The 18,205-nt window shown below is 44.0% G+C and overlaps 2 protein-coding genes across 8 annotated transcripts in view; both read right to left on the bottom strand.

Annotated features, from left to right (window-relative positions):
- Positions 1 to 1,191: 1,191 nt before the first annotated feature.
- Positions 1,192 to 9,188, bottom strand: LOC141583750 (phospholipid-transporting ATPase FetA-like). The gene is made up of 6 exons (XM_074395027.1): positions 8,936 to 9,188; positions 6,906 to 6,989; positions 5,041 to 5,286; positions 4,733 to 4,871; positions 3,377 to 3,507; positions 1,192 to 3,280 (listed from the first exon to the last, which is right to left on the bottom strand). The coding sequence occupies exons 1-6, from the start codon at positions 9,110 to 9,112 to the stop codon at positions 3,032 to 3,034; spliced, it is 1,026 nt and encodes a 341-aa protein (XP_074251128.1). The 5' UTR covers positions 9,113 to 9,188; the 3' UTR covers positions 1,192 to 3,031.
- A 1,740-nt stretch (positions 9,189 to 10,928) lies between these two features.
- Positions 10,929 to 18,205, bottom strand: part of LOC101029989 (phospholipid-transporting ATPase FetA-like) — a 98,836-nt gene continuing 91,559 nt past the window's right edge. For 2 of the 7 annotated variants that reach the window (XM_074395022.1, XM_074395025.1), the window contains 5 exons: positions 14,592 to 14,756; positions 13,994 to 14,105; positions 12,600 to 12,705; positions 12,070 to 12,217; positions 10,929 to 11,513 (listed from right to left, as the gene is read on the bottom strand). In XM_074395022.1, the coding sequence (XP_074251123.1) occupies positions 11,322 to 11,513; positions 12,070 to 12,217; positions 12,600 to 12,705; positions 13,994 to 14,105; positions 14,592 to 14,756 (723 nt within the window). In that variant the 3' untranslated portion in view covers positions 10,929 to 11,321. The remainder of the gene's footprint in view (positions 11,514 to 12,069; positions 12,218 to 12,599; positions 12,706 to 13,993; positions 14,106 to 14,591; positions 14,757 to 18,205) is intronic. The other 5 variants (XM_074395023.1, XM_074395020.1, XM_074395021.1 and 2 more) reach the window with 3 other exon arrangements.

Raw genomic sequence — 18,205 nt, 5'->3', positions numbered from 1 at the left:
TTCATTGAAAAACATTAATAATCACAGCCAGGCACAGTGGCTTACACCTTTAATCCCAGCACTTTGGGAGGCTGAGGCGGGCAGATTACCTGAGGTCAGGAGTTCAAAACATGGTGAAACCCTGTCTCTACTAAAAATACAAAAATTAGCCAGGCATGTTGGCATGCGCCTGTAATCCCAGCTACTCAGGAGGCTGCGGCACAAGAATTGTTTGAACTCAGGAGGCAGAGGTTGCAGTGAGCCGAGATCCTACCACTGTACTCCAGCCTAGGGAACAGAGTGAGACTCCATCTCAAACAACAACAACAACAACAACAAAACAAAAAGAAAAACATTAATAATCTAAGTGCTAGGATTTTTCTGGTTGATGGGAATAAAAAAGTGACATAAAATTCTTGCCTTCAAGATTATTCATGGCCTAGCACTTAGATGGGTATCATACAAGGAAGAGGCAACCAACTCAGAAGAGGAGGATGTGGTCTCAGGGAAGGCTCCAATGAAACACTGCAAGCTGAGAATTAAGAGCAGACAGATATTATCTAGACAAAAGAAAGAGGGAGAGAAACAAACAGGATAGGTATAATGAATCACACTGAGGAATTAGGAAAAGCTCCTGGAAAAGACAATGCTTAATCTGAGCTGTTTTTAAAAAGTTGAAGTGAACTTCACATAGCATAAAATCAACCATTTAAAAATGTACAATTCAGTGGCAATTACTACTTTGACAGTATTGTTCAACCATCACTGTCTAGTTGCAACTACTCTGAATTTTGAAGGTGATGAGGGGTTCACTAGATGAATATGGTTGTGGGGGAAAGCACTTTAATATATGAGAACAGTGTGTTTGATGACATGAAGACTAGAAATATAATGACTGGAGTGCATGCAGATGGGGAGTGGTGGAAGACAAGGCTAGTGAGGGCCCAATAGTAAAAAGTCCAAAATTTAACGGGATCCAGAAAATATGAGATTTCCTTAAAGGATGCTAAACTGAGGCTTGACATGATCAAATTTGCCTTACAGAAAGATTACTCTTAAAATAATATTGTTGATGCTTTAGAAAGGGGAGAACCAAGGAGGCTGAGGCAGGAAAACAGCTTGAACCTGGGAGATTGAGGTTGCAGTGAGCCCAGATCACCGTCACTGCACTCCAGCCTGGGCCACAAGAGTGAAACTCCATCTCAGAAACAAAGAAACAAACAAACAAAAACAAAGGGGAGAACCAGGGAGCTGAGTTGGGAGATTTTATGCCATAATCCAGATACGAGGTGATGAAATCTGAGCAAGGGCAATGGTAGTAATAATGGAGGGAGCTGAAAACAAGAAATAAGAAGGATGCAGAATTTATGTAACTTGACCACTGGACACTGAGCTAAAGGAAGAGGTATAGAATGATTCTCATCATTTGGCCTCGGGTGACTCAGATGGTGGTGGTGGCATTCTGGGATAAAAGTGGGAGGGAAAATGATTAGTACAGGTTGAGTGTAAGTTTCTGGAGGTGGGACAAAGTGAAAGGTCTGGGAGTTAGTTTAATATGTGGATCTGGGCCTTAGCAGGGAGATCTGGGATAGAGACTATGAATCTTCTTGCTTTCTTTTTTCCTTTTTTGAGACAGAGTTTCACTCTTGTTGCCCAGGGTGGAGTGCAATGGCAAGATCTCAGCTCACTACAACCTCCACCTCTCAGGTTCAAGTGATTCTCCTGCCTCAGCCTCCTGAGTAGCTGGGATGACAGGTGTCTACCACCACACACAGCTAATTTTGTATTTTTAGTAGAGATGGGGTTTCTCCATGTTGGTCAGGCAGTCTTGAACTCTAGACTTCAGGTGATCCACCCACCTTGGCCTCTCAAAGTCCTAGAATTACAGGCATGAGCCACCATGCCCCACCACGTGCATCTTCTTTCTATTGGTAAATGAAGTCGAGAGTCTGGATGAAGCCATTCAGGAAAAGGGTACAGAGAAAGATGAGCAAAGAACCTAAGAAACAATACTTAAGGTTTGCAAAGAGGAGAGAGCCATATTGGCAAAAGCTGTGGTCATACTGAAGCCAAATTAGAGTTTAGCAAGAGGGGGAAGAAAAGTGGAGTGGAGCTGAAAAAGGAGAAAAAAAGGAGGGGGAAAGGAGAAGTATTGATCTAATCTGAAGGAGGAAGTTGGTGGGAGTCTGGACCAAAGATATTCCTCAGATTATATTATTGTCACTGGGGTCCCAACAGACCATACAAATCTCTCTGCTTCAAAATAAGCGATTTATTGCTCCAATTCTAAACTCCTAAGAAACAATTTTTCAAGTACATACAATTTCTTCTCAAAATAATTTTATGGAATAAAGACATATGCTCACCAATTATGGCTTATGTCTCCTTAAGAAAAGAATCTTAAAAATCTCCTGCAATATCCCCTTCTCAGTTCTGAGGCCTGAGCAGGTATCAGCTCTTGAGTCAGAGAAGTCATAGAGAGAGCACAAGAAGGCAAAACCTTGAGTTGTCTTATCCAGGCAGGAACCACCTCCATTTCTTTTTATTTCTTATTGTCCAGAAGCCCTCTTTCAGCTTCTTAAGACCAACTCTGCACAGATGCCTCCTCCTTTTGCTACCCAGGGCCAGCAAAAGACTTACCCTGAATCTCCCAGATAAACCTGAGAAGGATCTGGATGGGAATATATTCATGTAGGGCCCTGGGAGAGTTTATGCTTGCTCTGAGTATAGGAGACAGGGCCCGAAGTAAAATTCTTAGGTCCCGTCTTCTTTTCCCTTCCCCATCCTGTCCCTCTTCATCCACTACTTCTATATATGCTTGTCTGGATTATAACTTGCAAGAGATGGTGGAAGGTGGGCCTGAGGTTGCTTTTTTTTTTTTTTTTGTCTTTTTCTTGAAATGCTGCAACTCTGGCAGGTATCTGGGGGCTCTTTCCTTACCTCTCCTCACCTTACGTGGGCATAGCCTTCTGGACAATTAGGAGGCTTAGTTCCTAGTGAGAGTGAAGGAGCAGGCTTATGCTTGTTTCCCAGGGACTCTAATCCTTCCTTACTAAGTTGCATGAGTAGGAGAACGAGCACTGACTGCCTCCTTTGGAATTTCCCTAGGGCCTCTACCTTTTTGAAAAAGGGTGCGTTTCTTGGACATCCTGAACTTCATTGTCTTGCCAGAAGTGATGAGGGCCCCAAAGCCGTGTTCATGGGAGAATGCATAGGCACAACGTCGAGAGCTCGAGTGTTTCAGTCTGGTCTTGGCTGGGGATTGCCGTGGAAGTCTGCATGCTTGAATTCTGTCAAAAACCTATAGCGAGAGCATGAGGATAGGGTTTTCATCCACAGAGGCAAAGGCAAAAGAAGGTCATGAATTATATCTGAGTAGATTCTCTGTTCCACTCACCTTGTCCACGCTGATAGGCCAGAATAGTGGTTTAAGAAATTGGTACCCAATCATAGGCAACATACAGAGGACCACGCTGAGGATAATGCTCAGCAGCATTTGCGGCTGGTTCATAGTGTTCCTGACCACACCTATAAACAATGAGCAAGGAGGGGAAAGGCTGAAACAGAGCCTGGGGGACAGGAGTGGGACCAGGGGTGGGAGTTACCAGCCAGAACTTAGACACCTCTCTAGTCCAAAGAAGAAAGTTATTAATTTGGAGTTAGTCTAGGCTCCTGAGAAATCATATAAATACAAAAGAATTGCAGGTTGGGTCCTTTGCCCAACCGAAGTCACTGTGAATCCATGTGCCTCTGTCTCCCTCTAAAGGCAGGGCAGGGTAGGGCAGGATAGGGGAGCAGGATTTCATTGAGGGAATCCTAGAGCACTGGCCTGGATCCAAAAATGGGAAAGAAAGATTTAGAGGAGGAAACAAACAAGAAAACAAACTAACAAATAAAATAAAATAAAATAAAAAAATTTAAAAAGTAAAAAATAAAATAAAAAAAGGAAAAAGAAAAAAAGAGAAAGCTTTGCAGGAGAAAAATGAGTGGCCTGACAAAAGGTCAGGTGGGTGCAGTGGCTCATACTTGTAATCCCAGCACTTTGGGAGCCCCAGGCGGGCCCTTGCTTTAGGCCAGGAGTTTAAGACCAGACTGGCCAACATAGAAAAATCATGCTTCTACCAAAAATACAAAACAATTAGCAGTGCATGGTGGTGCACGGCTGTAGTCTCAGCTAGTGGGGAGGCTGAGACATGAGAATTGCTTAAACCCAGGAGGAAGAGGTTGCAGTGAGCCAGGATTGCACCACTGCACTCCAGCCAGGGTGACAGAGACAGAGCAACAGAGTCTCAACAAATGAAAAAAAAAAAAAAGATGAGAGCCAACTACATCTACATATCTACTCTCTATATTTCGTCTTCAGCAGAGTGGAGATGAGGGAGAGGGAAAAATAACATGGGAGACAATAAGGCAATATGCCACAGCATAAAGGATATTGAACTGGAACCAAGAAACCTAGATTTGAGTCCTGTAATTCGAAAACACCCTCCAGTGTCTAAAATGGCTCTAATAATTGTTGCACTGCCTACGTCTTAGGATGCTAGTAAAGAGCAAATCACATAAAACATTTGAAAATATCTTGGAAATTTGAATAAGGTAATTTATTTCCCTAGCTAGATTTTGTGTCCTTTTGGGGCTGAGACAATGTCTTATTTATATCTCTATCCTAGCCCATAGTAACAGCTTCTCGGTAAACATTTACTAAATAAATATACCTAATTCCTCACCCACCACACACCAGGCAGGGCCTTACCTAGGAATTGGAAGACATCAGGGAACGCTAGGCACAAACCATCGCTGTACAGGAATAATGACATGCAAAAGTAGAAACCCAGGCTACCCCAGATGAAGATGTGGTTTATTATCGTCCAGTAGGTTGTCCTCAAAGCAATCTGAAAAATACTCTCTTATGTGTAACAGTCTGTAACCTGGGACCTGTCAGCAACCTCCCTCCTCCAATTCCGCAATGAAGGTTGCTCCCTTCCCACACACCCTCCCTCTATTCCTCCCACTCTTTCAGACAGGCCGCCACCCCCTTACCCCCACCGCCACTGGCCACACCTGCATTGTGACCACCCAGATCAGGGAGGTCTGCACCACCAGGGAGAAGGACTGGTAGTCGGAAATGTCCTTGCCATCATTTCGTTCTGTATTGCAAAGAGTCCCCATAGGGACAAAGAATAACACGAAGGAACTGTAGATCCCTTGCATTAAACACTTCACAAATTCCTTCTTGTTGAAATAGAGGTTGTCCTGGCCTGGCTCATACAGCTCTGGGAAACGGAGGCTCCATGTGTCATTCACATCCTGGAAGCACCAGAGGGTAAGGAGAAAGGCTCAGGTTCTCTCCATAGAAGGTCCCATCTCCAACAGAGTAGAGGCTTCCCCTCTCACTGAGTCTGCTGCCAGGCTGCCTAGGAGTTTCCTTATGGATTACTTGAGAAGTGGAGCCAGAGAACTGAACGGTGACCAGAGGCCCTATCTGAAGTCCTACTGTTTAGGCAAGGATCTGGGTAGTAGAAGGAAGCTGGGAGGTCAGAATGCTTGGAAGGACTTGGAGAGAGTTAGAAATGGGGAGTTATGAAAGGGAGCAAGTAGGCTTGTGGGTAGCTGGGAGGGAGGACTAGAGCTTGGGAAGGGGGAGGCAGCTGGGATATAAGTCCCCAGGTGTAAGTGTTCTTTCAGTTGAATTTTTTTTTTTTTAAACTTACAGTTTTACACTATCACCCAGACTGGAGTGCAGTGGCACTATCTTGGCTTACTGCAATCTCCACTTCTGAGGTTCAAGCAATTCTCGTGTCTCAGATTCCTGAGTAGCTGGAGTTGTGCGCCACCACACCCGGCTAATTTTTATATTTTTAGTGGAGACGGGGTTTCGCCACGTTGGCCAGGCTGGTGTGGCATCTTGGCCTCCCATAGTGCTGGGATTACAGATGTGAGCCACCGTGCCCAGCCATAGTTGAATATTCTTTATGTCAAAAGTCAGTGTGGGAGAAATGGACACCAATGGGGACCACTTAGTCTTTTAGAGGTGTGCATGTTGTGTGATGTTTCTTCCACTCCCATAGCTACTGGTGAACTGAAGGTGAAAAAACTAACAAAGCTTGGGGCTGGTTTCAGAGGTAGATCCCTAGAATTAGGCCACTGAAGCTGGATGCACTATTGAGTAATAAAACCCATCCCTCTTATTGTTCTGAGGTTAGCAGTTACTTCCTGGAGAATTTCCTTCAGAGCTATTTCCTATGGAGACCAAGAGCCATGATCTCACGATGTCCTATTTCAGCTACTTTATTCCGTTTTGGAGACTCATTTTCTACTCCATGTGCCCAGGACTAAAGGTTGGGGTAGAAGACAAGGGAGGGGTGGGGTACCAGGACCCTCAATGCCCAGGGAATTTCTGACAGGGACAGATGGTATCCCTTAGTCTGGCTCCTTATGATATAAACTATCACATTCATACTCCCATGCCTGGCGTTCCTGCATTGGCTTATCTCATCCTCATTATCCCTGAAGGAGTCTCTCCTTTTTGAAGTTCCAAACATTACCCAGTCCTACCCCAATAACTCTGTTTTCTTTTCTTTTTTTCCATTCATATTCTGCTTTATTTTTCCATACATATTTTAATTACTTTTATATATACTCAATTTACTGTACAGCACAATTTCCATGTTTCTCTCTACAAAGATAAAATTGATACAGGAAAACTTGGCTTTCTAAAACTGAGAATTACTCTCCATTGAGGAGGATTTTTCACTTTATCTCATGATACCTATCTAGGTGATGAGCTCCCTTCCCCACTCTGGAAATTATTCCCTTTACAATGGATTTCGTAGAGCCCAGTTCTTGCTGTATTCTTCATCCTTAGGGATATTCCTCAAGGGCCCAGGGGCTTCAACTCTGACTAGGGGCTTGCAGCTGGATCTTACCTGATCAAACAGACTCATGCCCAGGACAGGGAGGGAAGTGTAGACCAGATTGTAGCACGTGATAAACCAGGTCTCATAAACTGTCTGGAAGAATACCAAGGAGATTTTGTAGGCTCCTATCTTCTCTACAGTCCCAGCTCCACCTTCCAGGTCCAAGATAGCCACCCTCATCCCGCAACCCCCCACATTAACCTACAGCAGGAGAAACCTGACTGAGAATGTTGACCCCAGTCTCTACTTGATCCTACTTTATTAGAACCTTGGGTCCTAGGATAGAGTAAGGACACATCACGCTTTCAAGGTGGATCTGGACCAATCCAACCATAATCTATACAGCCCCTCTCTTCACAGAAAGGACCCAAAGTAATTGCTAGGGAATGCTAGCTGTACCCCTACGATCCTAAGCAGGTAAACCTTTTTTTTTTGAGATGGAGTCTTGCTCTGTCACCCAGGCTGGAGTGCAATGATATGATCTCAGCTCACTACAACCTCTGCCTCCTGGGTTCAAACAATTCTCAGCCTCACGAGTAGCTGAGACTACTGGCGCGCACCACCATGCCCAGCTAATTTTTGTATTTTTTGTAGAGCCAGGGTTTTGCCATGTTGGCCAGGCTGGTCTCAAACTCCTGACCTCAGGTAATCCACCCGCCTCGGCCTTCCAGTGTTGGAATCACAGGCATGAGCCACTGTGCCCAGCGTTTGGACACTTTACTTGCTTGGTGGCATTCAGTGGCTTCGGTAGCACTGCATACTTCCTAATGCTGGCAAGCATAATAAACCCAATGACCCTTCCCTAGCAGGACACTCCATCCTGGGGCCTAGAGAAGGCTTTTTTCTTTACTAGCCACGAGAGGTCAGCAGCATCACATGCAGACACATACGCCTCCCACAAACCAGACTGTCTTTGCTATGGTTTGGGGAAATACAAAACTGCTGCAATTTGCTGAATGGTCTGTTTTTCCTGCAGTCTATGGCAAACAAAAGTAGGACTCTCCCAGTATAATTGTTTCTGAGGTTGTTTCTCTTGGGAACCTTTGAGATGCTTCTGAAAAACCTTCTCATAGGAAAAGGGACTCCTCTTAGAACATCAAAATCCAGGCGTCGCTTCTCCCTACTAAGGTGGAGGAGATTTCACATTCTAATGTGTAATTAATTCATCAAAGTAACAATTACGTGTGTGTTGGGGTCAGGAATACAGGCAGTCTGAGTAGGGAAGGAGAAGCAAAACGAAGCTGTATTTCTGGATATGGCTATGGGTGAACGCCATAATTGGTCCATCTGGCATGACCCAGAGGTTCCTTGAGGCTTAGCCTGTTCCAAAAAGATGACTTTGGATGCTAAGAAAACTCCAAGATCCAGTAATTTGTTCCCATTACATATGTTTGGAAATTCTAAGTCTCAACATCAGTGAAAATAGCATAAGGGAAAGTTTAGGCCAGGTGTGGTGGCTCACACCTGAAATCTCAGCAGTCTGGGAGGCTGAGGTGGGCAGATTGCTTGAGCCCAGGAGTTCAAGACCAGTTTGGGCAACATGGTGAAACCTCATTTCTACCAAAAGTACAAAAAATTAGGGTGTCGTGGTGCGCACCTGTAGTCCCAGCTACTTAGGAGGCTGAGGTAGGAGAATCATCTGAGCCCAGGAAGTTGAGGCTGCAGTGGGCCATGATCACACCACTGTACTCCAGCCTGAGCAACAGAGCAAGATCCTGTCTCAACATAAATAGATACATAAATAAAAAGAAAGTTTAAAGATGGGGGTCAAGGACAAATCAGAGCCAGGCCGGAACAGTTATTTTAAAGGTGGGGGTCAAGGCCAAATCAGAGCCAGGATGGAACAGTTATGGCTTGGAAATCTAAGATTTGTATAGGTTTAGGAGATGGAGTCAGCATGGAGTGAAGGGCTTCATGAATGGATGGCAGCATGTCATACACTGGTATCTAAAGGCGAGAAAAGATCTGAGTTAGCTGAAGTGAAAGATGACTAGAGAAAACCCAGTTGACCAGAGTGGGGATTACCACTGATCACCTACCTGTGCAGAGAACCCATTGAAGAAGGCATACCAGAAGTGCACCAGGGTGAAGGTGAAGTTCTTATAAAAGAAGTAGCTGAGAAACTTGCACATGCGATTGTAAGACCAGCGGCCATGGACCAAGAGTAGACGCTGAAGATGGTGGAACTGGGAGAAGGCGAAGTCACTGTTGAGCATGGCCTGCAGCCCCTCATGGCCACTAATGCCGACCCCAATGTGGGCAGCTGCAATAAAACCCCAGAAACTTCTCAGCCAGAGAGCTTGTATGCTGGGCTCCCAGCCTGGGAAGTGTAAAGGGAAAGCTGAGATGATGTTGTACAAACCCCTTTATTTTACATTTGGAAAATGCTTTTAAGCTCAGTGCAAACTGTCACTTACTTAGTGAAGTCTTTTCTTCTTAGTGGATTGCCCCTCCCTCACAAAGTGGAAAACAGCTCCCTTTTCTGCACTTTTTTGTTTTTATAGATAAATGTCTCCCTGTGTTGCCCAAGCTGGTCTCAAGCTCCTGGACTCAGGTGATCCTCTCGCCTCAACCTCCCTAAATGCTGGGACTACAGCGGTGAGCCACTGTACTCGGCCCCTCTTCTGTACTTTGTTTTGGACACCACCACTCTAAAATGCATGGCATGGCCAGTACTAGAAGCTGTCCTGAATGCTCTTTGCCCCTAGTCTAGCCATCTGGGCTCTTTCCTGCTGTCCAGATGCTGAGGTTAAAATTTCGTGTTATCTATGGAACCCAGTTAAATCAACTCAAGATGCAGATGGATGCCAATCTATCCATGTGATATACCTACTTTGTTAGTCAGAAACAAGTACTTCAAGAGGCCTAAGGTAACTTCTGGATAAAGCAATTATTATATTTGATGGAAGATAAGACTGAAGTTCCTAAAAGTTTGAATTAGTCTGTGGTAGTTTGCCATTTTTCTGGTATATACCAAATTCACTGATCTGGAATATGCTTGCTGCACTGCTTGATGGGATAATTCAAACCTCTAAACTCCTAAATACCCCTAGGGTCTAGAAACTGAGGAAGAGGGCAAGAATACTTCCCAGTATTAAAGCTGAAGCTGGGGCCAGGTGCAGTGGCTCATGCCTATAATCCCAACACTTTGGGAGGCCAAGGTGGGTGGATCACAAAGTCAATAGATCGAGACCATCCTGGCCAACATGCTGAAATCCCGCCTCTACTAAAAACTACAAAAATTAGCTGGGCATGGTGGCACGTGCCTGTAGTCCGTCCCAGCTACTCGGGAGGCTGAGGCAAGAGAATTGCTTGAATCCAGGAGGCGGAGGTTGCAGTGAGCTAAGATTGCACCATTGCACTCCATCCTGATGCCTGGTGACAGAGCGAGACTGTCTCAAAAAAAAAAAAAAAAAAAAAAAAAAAGCTGAAGCTGGAATATCTGTTAAGAGTTTCCTGTATAGGCAAAGAGGTTGGACTACAGGACCTGTAGATTTGTCCATATCTCACAGACCTACATGTTGCTAGAGGCTGGTAGGTCAACATTCACGTGAACCTGAAACCAGTAAATTTGGCCAGGCGTGGTGGCTCAAGCCTGTAATCCCAGCACTTTGAGACTGAGATGGGGGGAATTGTTTTGAGGGCAGAAGTTTAAGACCAGCCTGGGCAAAATAGTGAGACCTCACTTCTACTAATAATTAAAAGATAGCTGGGCAAGGTGGTGTGTGCCTATAGTCCCAGCTACTCAGGAAGCAGAGGCAGCGGGATTGCTTGAGCCCAGGAGTTCAAGGCTACAGTGAGCTATGAACATGCCACTGCACTCCAGCCTGGGTGACAGGCTGTCTCTAAACAAAACGAAACAAAAGAACAACAACCCACCCTAGTAAATTTCAGCCATTTGCTTCTTCTGGTCCAAAGTGATCAGTAAGTCACCTATTCTCCTCCCGCCAAGGGAGCAGGGCAAGCTCTTGGGACTTGGAAAAGAAAATATCTCTGAATTGGGCATCGCAGCCTACAGCCTTCAGAAAAGAAACAGACTATGACTCCTGCCCAGGGGTCCTTTCTGTGGGCCTTGATGTCATCTCAGAAAGAAGGATGGTAGTTTCACAGCCTGTTGTTCTGTGAACGTTAAGCATGTGTTCTCGTGGGAGCCACGTTGATCTGTGTGTATGCTTACCCTCATAGTGTAAGTACATGAATCTGAATGTGTGTGCATGCCTGTGCATATGAGCTGATGCTTGAATGTGTCAATAAGTGGGAGTGCAGGCACAGAGGAGTATGAATGGAGCTGCAAAACAGTATAAGTGTGTAACACATATGAGAGGCAGGAGTGTGAGCCAGCAACAGAGTACCACCCAAATCCATTTTGCTCATGGAGAAAGGAAGGGGCAAGCCCATGGCTTTAAGCTAACTGCTCCCCTCCCATCACATGCCTTTGATCATGCTGACGTCATTGGCCCCATCCCCGATGGCCAGTATCACCACCTTCTTGTACTTCTTCATCAGCTCTACCACCTGGGCTTTCTGAAGGGGTGTCATCCGGCAGTAGATCACCCCCTTGCACATGCACGCTGTTCGCAGCAGTTCCAACTCCAGGTTCCCTTCTAGAGCATAGGCCTGCAGCACCAGGACACACTCACTCTTCAGATTGCCCAAAAAAGCTCTCAGAGGATGACCTTCCCAAATGGTTCCCTTTCCCTCTACACTCTCCTGTCCTTCACAGGGCAGACATAGCTGCTCCCAAGGCACTCCACCCCTAAGGGAGGCCAAGCACCCAAGTCAGTTCCAGGCATCCTCCCATCTGACTCAGCCTCCAATGGGAAACTGGTCGGGACCTCTCGTTGGGCCAAATCAGTAGACGGGGCTATGAGGCCAAGTGACTTCTTGGGAGACCTGTTTCTGCTTGCTTCCCTCTTCCCCTAAGTGACAGGCCACATCAGTAGAGAAGAATTTGGATAAGGAAGAAATACACCCTTGGCTTCTCTTTCCTTATTTACTTCTTCCTAAAGAAGCCTAGAGAAAGGAGTCTTTCAGGCAAGGGCACCTGAAGGGAAGGGGAATAGGGTGACTCATGGAATAGGAAAGGGGTTCTTGAAATTTCCCTGAAGTATGTTGGACCTAGGAAAAATGTTCCTTGGAGGAAGAGAACAGAGTGTAGCTCTGTGTTGCCCACCAGACTGCAGCCATTGATGATCAAGCCATAGTTGCCATTGGCCACCTCCTCAGGTATTTCAAAAGGCATTTTGGGCTTCGTGGTGAGGTAAATGTTTACGGGGTCTGAATCCAGGAGAGATTCGGGTTTCATCTTGTCCCTTGCTGTCCTGAAAGCCAAGAGTAGTGGTCAGAGTCTGACCTGAAGCTTCAGAATTTAGGAGGAAAATGTGTCCCCAGATGAAAGTGGGCAAAGTGGCTATAGGAACTCTACAAAGCAGCAGCCAAGACCTCAGACGTGACAGCCTTTCAAGACCTGCCACTGCCATAGGTCCCTGACCATTCACATGCTGCACTTCTCCATCCCCCACACTCCAGCCCTATTTAGCCCAAATGCTTCTCACAAAATTTTTTCAAATATTTTAGGTTTTTGTTTTTCCCACCTCCATGTCTTCTCTGTTCCTTCTGGTGGTGTGGGACCCACACTAGGGGAAGAGATAAATAGGAAATTTTGGGTCCAGGGACTGGCTATGGCCAATCTCCCATCTATACCTGAGTTCTTTCCAAACGGTCTCATCATCCCTGCCTTCCACGATGAACACTTCATCCATTTCATCATCAAATATCTTACAGGAGTAGGCAACATTCACAGCAGTCTCTGTAGGGAAGGGGGAGCGCAAGTCTCATTTTGGCCGGTGTTTATAGACAAGGACAGGATCTTCACACTGTACAAGTACACAGGCTCTAATACTGGGCAGACTGCAGAGCCCATTCATCCTCATTTGCCATGGATGCAATCGAAGTGCATTTTTAATGAATCAGTGGAGATCATATTCAAACATCCACAGATGGCTGTCTACCTGCACAGACTTATGGGTTGCTTATCGATAACTGTGGTCATTCTGGCCTTCTCTAGAAAGTCTTATCCTATTTCTTAGAGCAATTTCAGTCTTTATCCATTTCTCCAGGCAATCAGGATGTGTTTTTTTGAACAGCATTGTGCCCATTTCTATGCTAGATTTTATGGGGGACTAAGACATGTTTAAATTCTTCCTTTACATCAAATAGTGTAGAATTTGGCATAAATTCATACTAAGAAAAAAATCAATTCCTGAATCCTAGTTACAAATGGTATCAGAATTCAGAGAGATTGCAATTGTCACAGAAACTTTCTTGAAGGAAGGCATTGGAGGATGAATAAGAATTGAAGGAAAAGGGATTTTATGTGAGTAAACAACCCAAACCAAGGCCCTAGAGTAGGACCTGGCTTGTTTGGGGGCACACTTAAGATAATGGTAACATTACAACATTAGGATGCAGATAAGGATGTGAAGAGCAATAGATTATTAAAATCTTGAAGGCCAGATAGGGGAGTTCGACATGGAGTCACTGTAGGTCCCTGAAGAGAGGAGTAACATCATAAAATTAGTATATTTGGGGAAGATTAAACTGATGGTTGATTGTCACTGTATATTTGAGGAAGATTAAACTGATGGTTGTATGTTGGCTGTGCTGAAATTAATAAGGGCAAGAGACAGAGAGATAAGTTCAGAAGTTTGTGTAATACAGCCAACAGGAAATGAGACGTAACTTGGAGGGTGACACGGAGGATTTTCAGACAAATTCATGGGATACAGTGAGAGAGTGACTCTATGTGACAACAGAGAGGGTACAGTCAAAGACAATTTTAAAGTTTAGCTTGTGAGTTCCGAATGACAGGGGTCATGTCTGATTAATTCATTTGTCTTCAATGTCCAATATATCATCTGGCATAAAGCATATGCTCAGCAAATTGTATACAAGATTGAGAATAAAGGTGTCCCGTAAGGACTTGATTTGACTTAGAAGATATATATCAAAAAATGGCTAAGTAAAAAAAGGAAAGAGGTGGAAAAGAAATGGCTAAGATGGATAAGGAAGAGGATCAGTCAGTTTAGCGGTTTTACCTTGCTTATCTCCAGTTAAAACCCATAGTTTAATTTTGGCTTTGTTCAGGGTGATGATTGTCTCAGGTACGCCATCTTGTAGCTTGTCTTCTATGGCTGTGGCCCCTAACAGCTTTGAAAAGATGTATCAGTGAATGAGGAAAAAGGAAAGAGGCAGAGCATTTAGTGCTACCTAATGACTGAACTGGCACCTCAGCACTCTCTTTAGTGAGCTGGCTCTGTCCTGGTGTAAGGATCTCAGTGGTATAAAAACTCAACACATTCTGCCTTGCAACTCACACAGCTTTTCAGCCAGATTACTTAGCTTCTGTGAACAGCTTTGGGATTAGAAACACTGCTAGAAAGATAAAAATTATCACCAGCGCATTCTTTCATTACGGATTCAGAAGGTCCAGGATATACTGAACCAGCTGGGATTCCAGTATCCAGCCTCCCTGGCACAAAACTATGGAGCTCTCCTGCTAAGCCTTCCTATCCTTCCTCTCAGAGACAGCCTGCATCTGTCAATCCTCTAGGAGCTACTTTCAGAGCCCTTGCCCAGTCTGCCGACTGCCAGCCCCCATCCCTAACCCAGTCTGTCCCTGGCTTCTTCACTAACCATCAAGTCTTTTTCAACTTCTTCATAGATATTTGATAATCTGCTTTCCCGGTTCTTCAAAGACAAGCAGGCTTCACCGTGTCTCCTGCTCCAGTCCTGGAAGAATGCTTCATCCAACTCTCGGTAGGCCACCATTAGGGTGCGAAGGCCTTCACTGGCATAATCCTGGAAGACATACATGTGTGTGCACTGAGTGGGCCTGGGTAGAGTTAAGGCTGAGTTAAGGGACTGGCAGGCCTACCCTACAGGCCTCATCTGCCTGCAAAATTGGGTTTAATAAATTAGTGGCATGCTTCTAGTTCCTAGCCTAAGCAGAAAGCAACTGATAGGCTTTTTCAGCAAAATGTCCCTAGGATGGGGCCAGCATACCTGGAAGGTTAAGAGTAATTCTGAGGAATGGAAGTTCTAGCTTTTACTTATAGTTAGATAATTTGCTGTGTGACTCTGGGAAAAACCAAGTCTAGATTTCTTACTTGTAAAATTGGGATGACTATACACCCTCTACAGACAGGATAATGATGACTATGATATGAGAATGAAGGGAATAATAAAGTAAAAAGTAGTTGTTATAAAAAAAAATCAAAGGCATTACTAGTTTTTATAGGCATACATTCATTTCCATTTTCCTTTCTCCTTCCTTCCACAAACATTCAATGGACATCTTACCCCTCACATACTTGGGTATTTGTCTACAGTTGGTTGGTTCAGTTGATTAGCCACAGCCGGCATGTTAATGAGGGCACTACTTAAATGCTCTTGGGGCAAGTTAGCATCAGTTTGTTCCTTATGCACTGACATATCCTAACTAACCATAGCTAACCATCTTGCAGGAATAAACTCTTGGTCATAAGGAGGGCTGGGTGAGAGTGTGAGTGGTTTAGGGGAGAATTCATATCAATCTAAGGGTGCGTTAGAACAGATTTTGTATATAAAGGACTGCACATGAACAACAATTCTACACTATCATTGCTATAGTGAATGGCAAACTAATTCACTTTGGTATTATAAGAGCAAAGAGAAACAGAATTTACTCTCAGTTCCCTATGCATCTCCTGAATGTTTGATGCTAGCTGTCAGGTGAAATGAACATAAGACAATATATGGATGGAATACCATCTCTTAAACTTCTATACTATTGGCAGCCTAAGAAGCCCCAGAAAAGATTTCAGGAGAGTTCCTAAGAAGGAACTGATAGTGGCAGAAACTGGTTTTGCATAGGACACAGATAAAATAACTTGACAAGTTTACCAATACAATGACAGGTTCATTAATCAATTCAACAAATAACTTCGTGGTACGTGTTAACATCTTTTATCCCTACCTGTGTGTTTTTTCTCTTAGTGCTGGTATGAGGCAAACTAGGGCCTGGGAGCCACATCATGCCTGCTACCTGTATGCGCATGACCTGTTTGCTGATTCCTGTCTCAGAGGGCCTGGAATTCTGCTTTTGTATGAGTGGGCTGTTGGAGCGTGACTCTTACAGATTTGCCATCGGTGGTGAATAGATTGCAGTAGAGTCAGGCCCCACTATCAGTGTCTGTTGAAGATGGCAAGCAGGAAGCATGTCAAAAGATCTGAAACAGTTTTCTGACTTCCTTTGAGGCTAGTCTGTAGAAATGCTTTCAAAAAGTTACCTTGGCCAGGCACGGTGGCTCATGCCTATAATCCCAGCACTTTGGGAGGCGGAGGCGGATCACGAGGTCAAGAGATCGAGACCATCCTGGTCAACATAGTGAAACCCGTCTTTACTAAAAATACAAAAATTAGCTGGGCATGATGGTGCATGCCTGTAGTCCCAGCTACTCGGGAGGCTGAGGCAGGAGAATTGCTTGAACCCAGGAAACAGAGGTTGCGGTGAGACGAGATTGCACCATTGCACTCCAGCCTGGGTAACAAGAGCGAAACTCCGTCTCAAAAAAAAAAAAAAAAAAAAAAAAAAAAAAAAGTTACCTTAATTCACATGTTCTGAAAGGTTAAAAGAAAAAAGACTAGTCCATAAAAAATACTATGGGCTCTGGGAAACAGTATAGGCACAAGAGGTCTTGTGTGGGACATTTCACTGACTTAAAAACTGGAGATATAATCCATATGCCATAAATTTCACCCTTTTATACAATTCAGTGGCCTTTTAAAAGTATGTTCACAAACTTCGTGCACCCATTACTACTATCTAATTTCAGAATATTTTCATTATCCCAAGCTGAAACCCTGTATCCATTAGCATTAGCAGTCATTCTCCATTCCATTTTCCTCTAGCCCCATGATGGCTACTAATTTACTTTCTGATTCTATAGATTTGCCTTATCTGGACATTTCATATAAATGAAATCTTTGTGGCCTTTTGTGACTGGCTTCTTCACATAGCATAATGCTTTTAAGGTTAATCTATGTTGTAGCATTTATCAGTACTTCACTCCTTTTTATTGCCAAATAACATTCCATTGTACAGATAAACCACAATTTATTTATCCAATCATCTGTTGATAAACATTAAGGTTGTTTCACTTTTTTGGCCATTATGAACAATGCAGCTTTGAACATTTGTGTACATAGTTTTTAAAAGTTTTTAAATTTTTGTGGGTATAGGTGTATTTATTTATGGGAAATATGGAATATTTTGATACAGGCATATAATGTATAATAATCGTATCCATCACCTCAAGCATTTATCCTTTGTGTTACAAACAACCCAATTATACTCTTTTAGTTACTTAAAAATGTACAATTAAATTATTAACTCTAGTCACCCTGTTGTGCCACCAAATACTAGATCTTATTCATTCTTTCTATTTTTTAGTACCCATTTGCCATCCACACACTTCCTCCCTCTGCCCCACTACCCTTCCCAGTCTCTGGTAAACATCATTCTACTCTCTGTCTCCATGAGTTCAATTGTTCTAATTTTTAGCGCCCACTAAGTAAGAACACGCGAAGTTTGTCTTTCTGTGCCTGGCTTATTTCATTTATTAATAACATAATGATCTCCAGTTCCATCCATGTTGCTGCAAACACAGGATCTCATTCTTATATATATAACTGAATAGTACTCCTTGTGTATATGTATCAGATTTTCTTTATTCATTTGTCTATTGATGGACACTTAACTGTTGTTACTATTGCTGCAATAAACATGGAAGTGACAGTATCTATTCAATACACTGATTTCCTTTCTTTTGGGTATATACCTAGCAGTGGACTTCTGGATCATATGGTAGCTCTATATTTAGTTTTTTGAGGAAACTCCAAACTGTTCTCCATAGTGTCTGTACTTGTAGGGTCCAGCCCTACTAAGGTTGTGGGGTGGCCCCTATCACTGTGTTGAGGCACTGCATCCAAGAAATGAGACAAGACACCAAAGGACTGGATAAGAGCAGATGGGCTCAGGGGGCCAACGCCACTTACAAGTGGAGACAGGTGAGGCCCCAAGCATCCAGGCGGGTCTGTATTTATTTGGTATAGGTTGGGGGGAAGGGTAGTGAGTGAGGTCATCTTTAGGATAGTGATAGGGCCAAGATGATCACGTGAGCAATAAGCAAAGGGCCCACCTCCATTAGGTCACCAAGGCAAGGAGGTTGGCAGAGTGCAGTAAGGAGGGAGCAGTGTGCAACATCTCT

Source organism: Saimiri boliviensis, chromosome 2, assembly GCF_048565385.1.
Source record: "Saimiri boliviensis isolate mSaiBol1 chromosome 2, mSaiBol1.pri, whole genome shotgun sequence".
Lineage (NCBI taxonomy): Eukaryota > Metazoa > Chordata > Mammalia > Primates > Cebidae > Saimiri > Saimiri boliviensis.
This window is presented reverse-complemented; position numbering and strand designations above follow the sequence as displayed.

Coding starts and splice junctions, on each gene's coding strand:
- LOC141583750 (XM_074395027.1), bottom strand. CDS start 9,112: ATGCTCAACAGTGACTTCGCCTTCTCCCAGTTCCACCATCTTCAGCGT. Junction 6,990..8,935: donor TCAATGGGTTCTCTGCACAG/GTAGGTGATCAG, acceptor GTATTCTTCCAG/ACAGTTTATGAGACCTGGTT. Junction 3,281..3,376: donor GGCCTATCAGCGTGGACAAG/GTGAGTGGAACA, acceptor CTCTCGCTATAG/GTTTTTGACAGAATTCAAGC.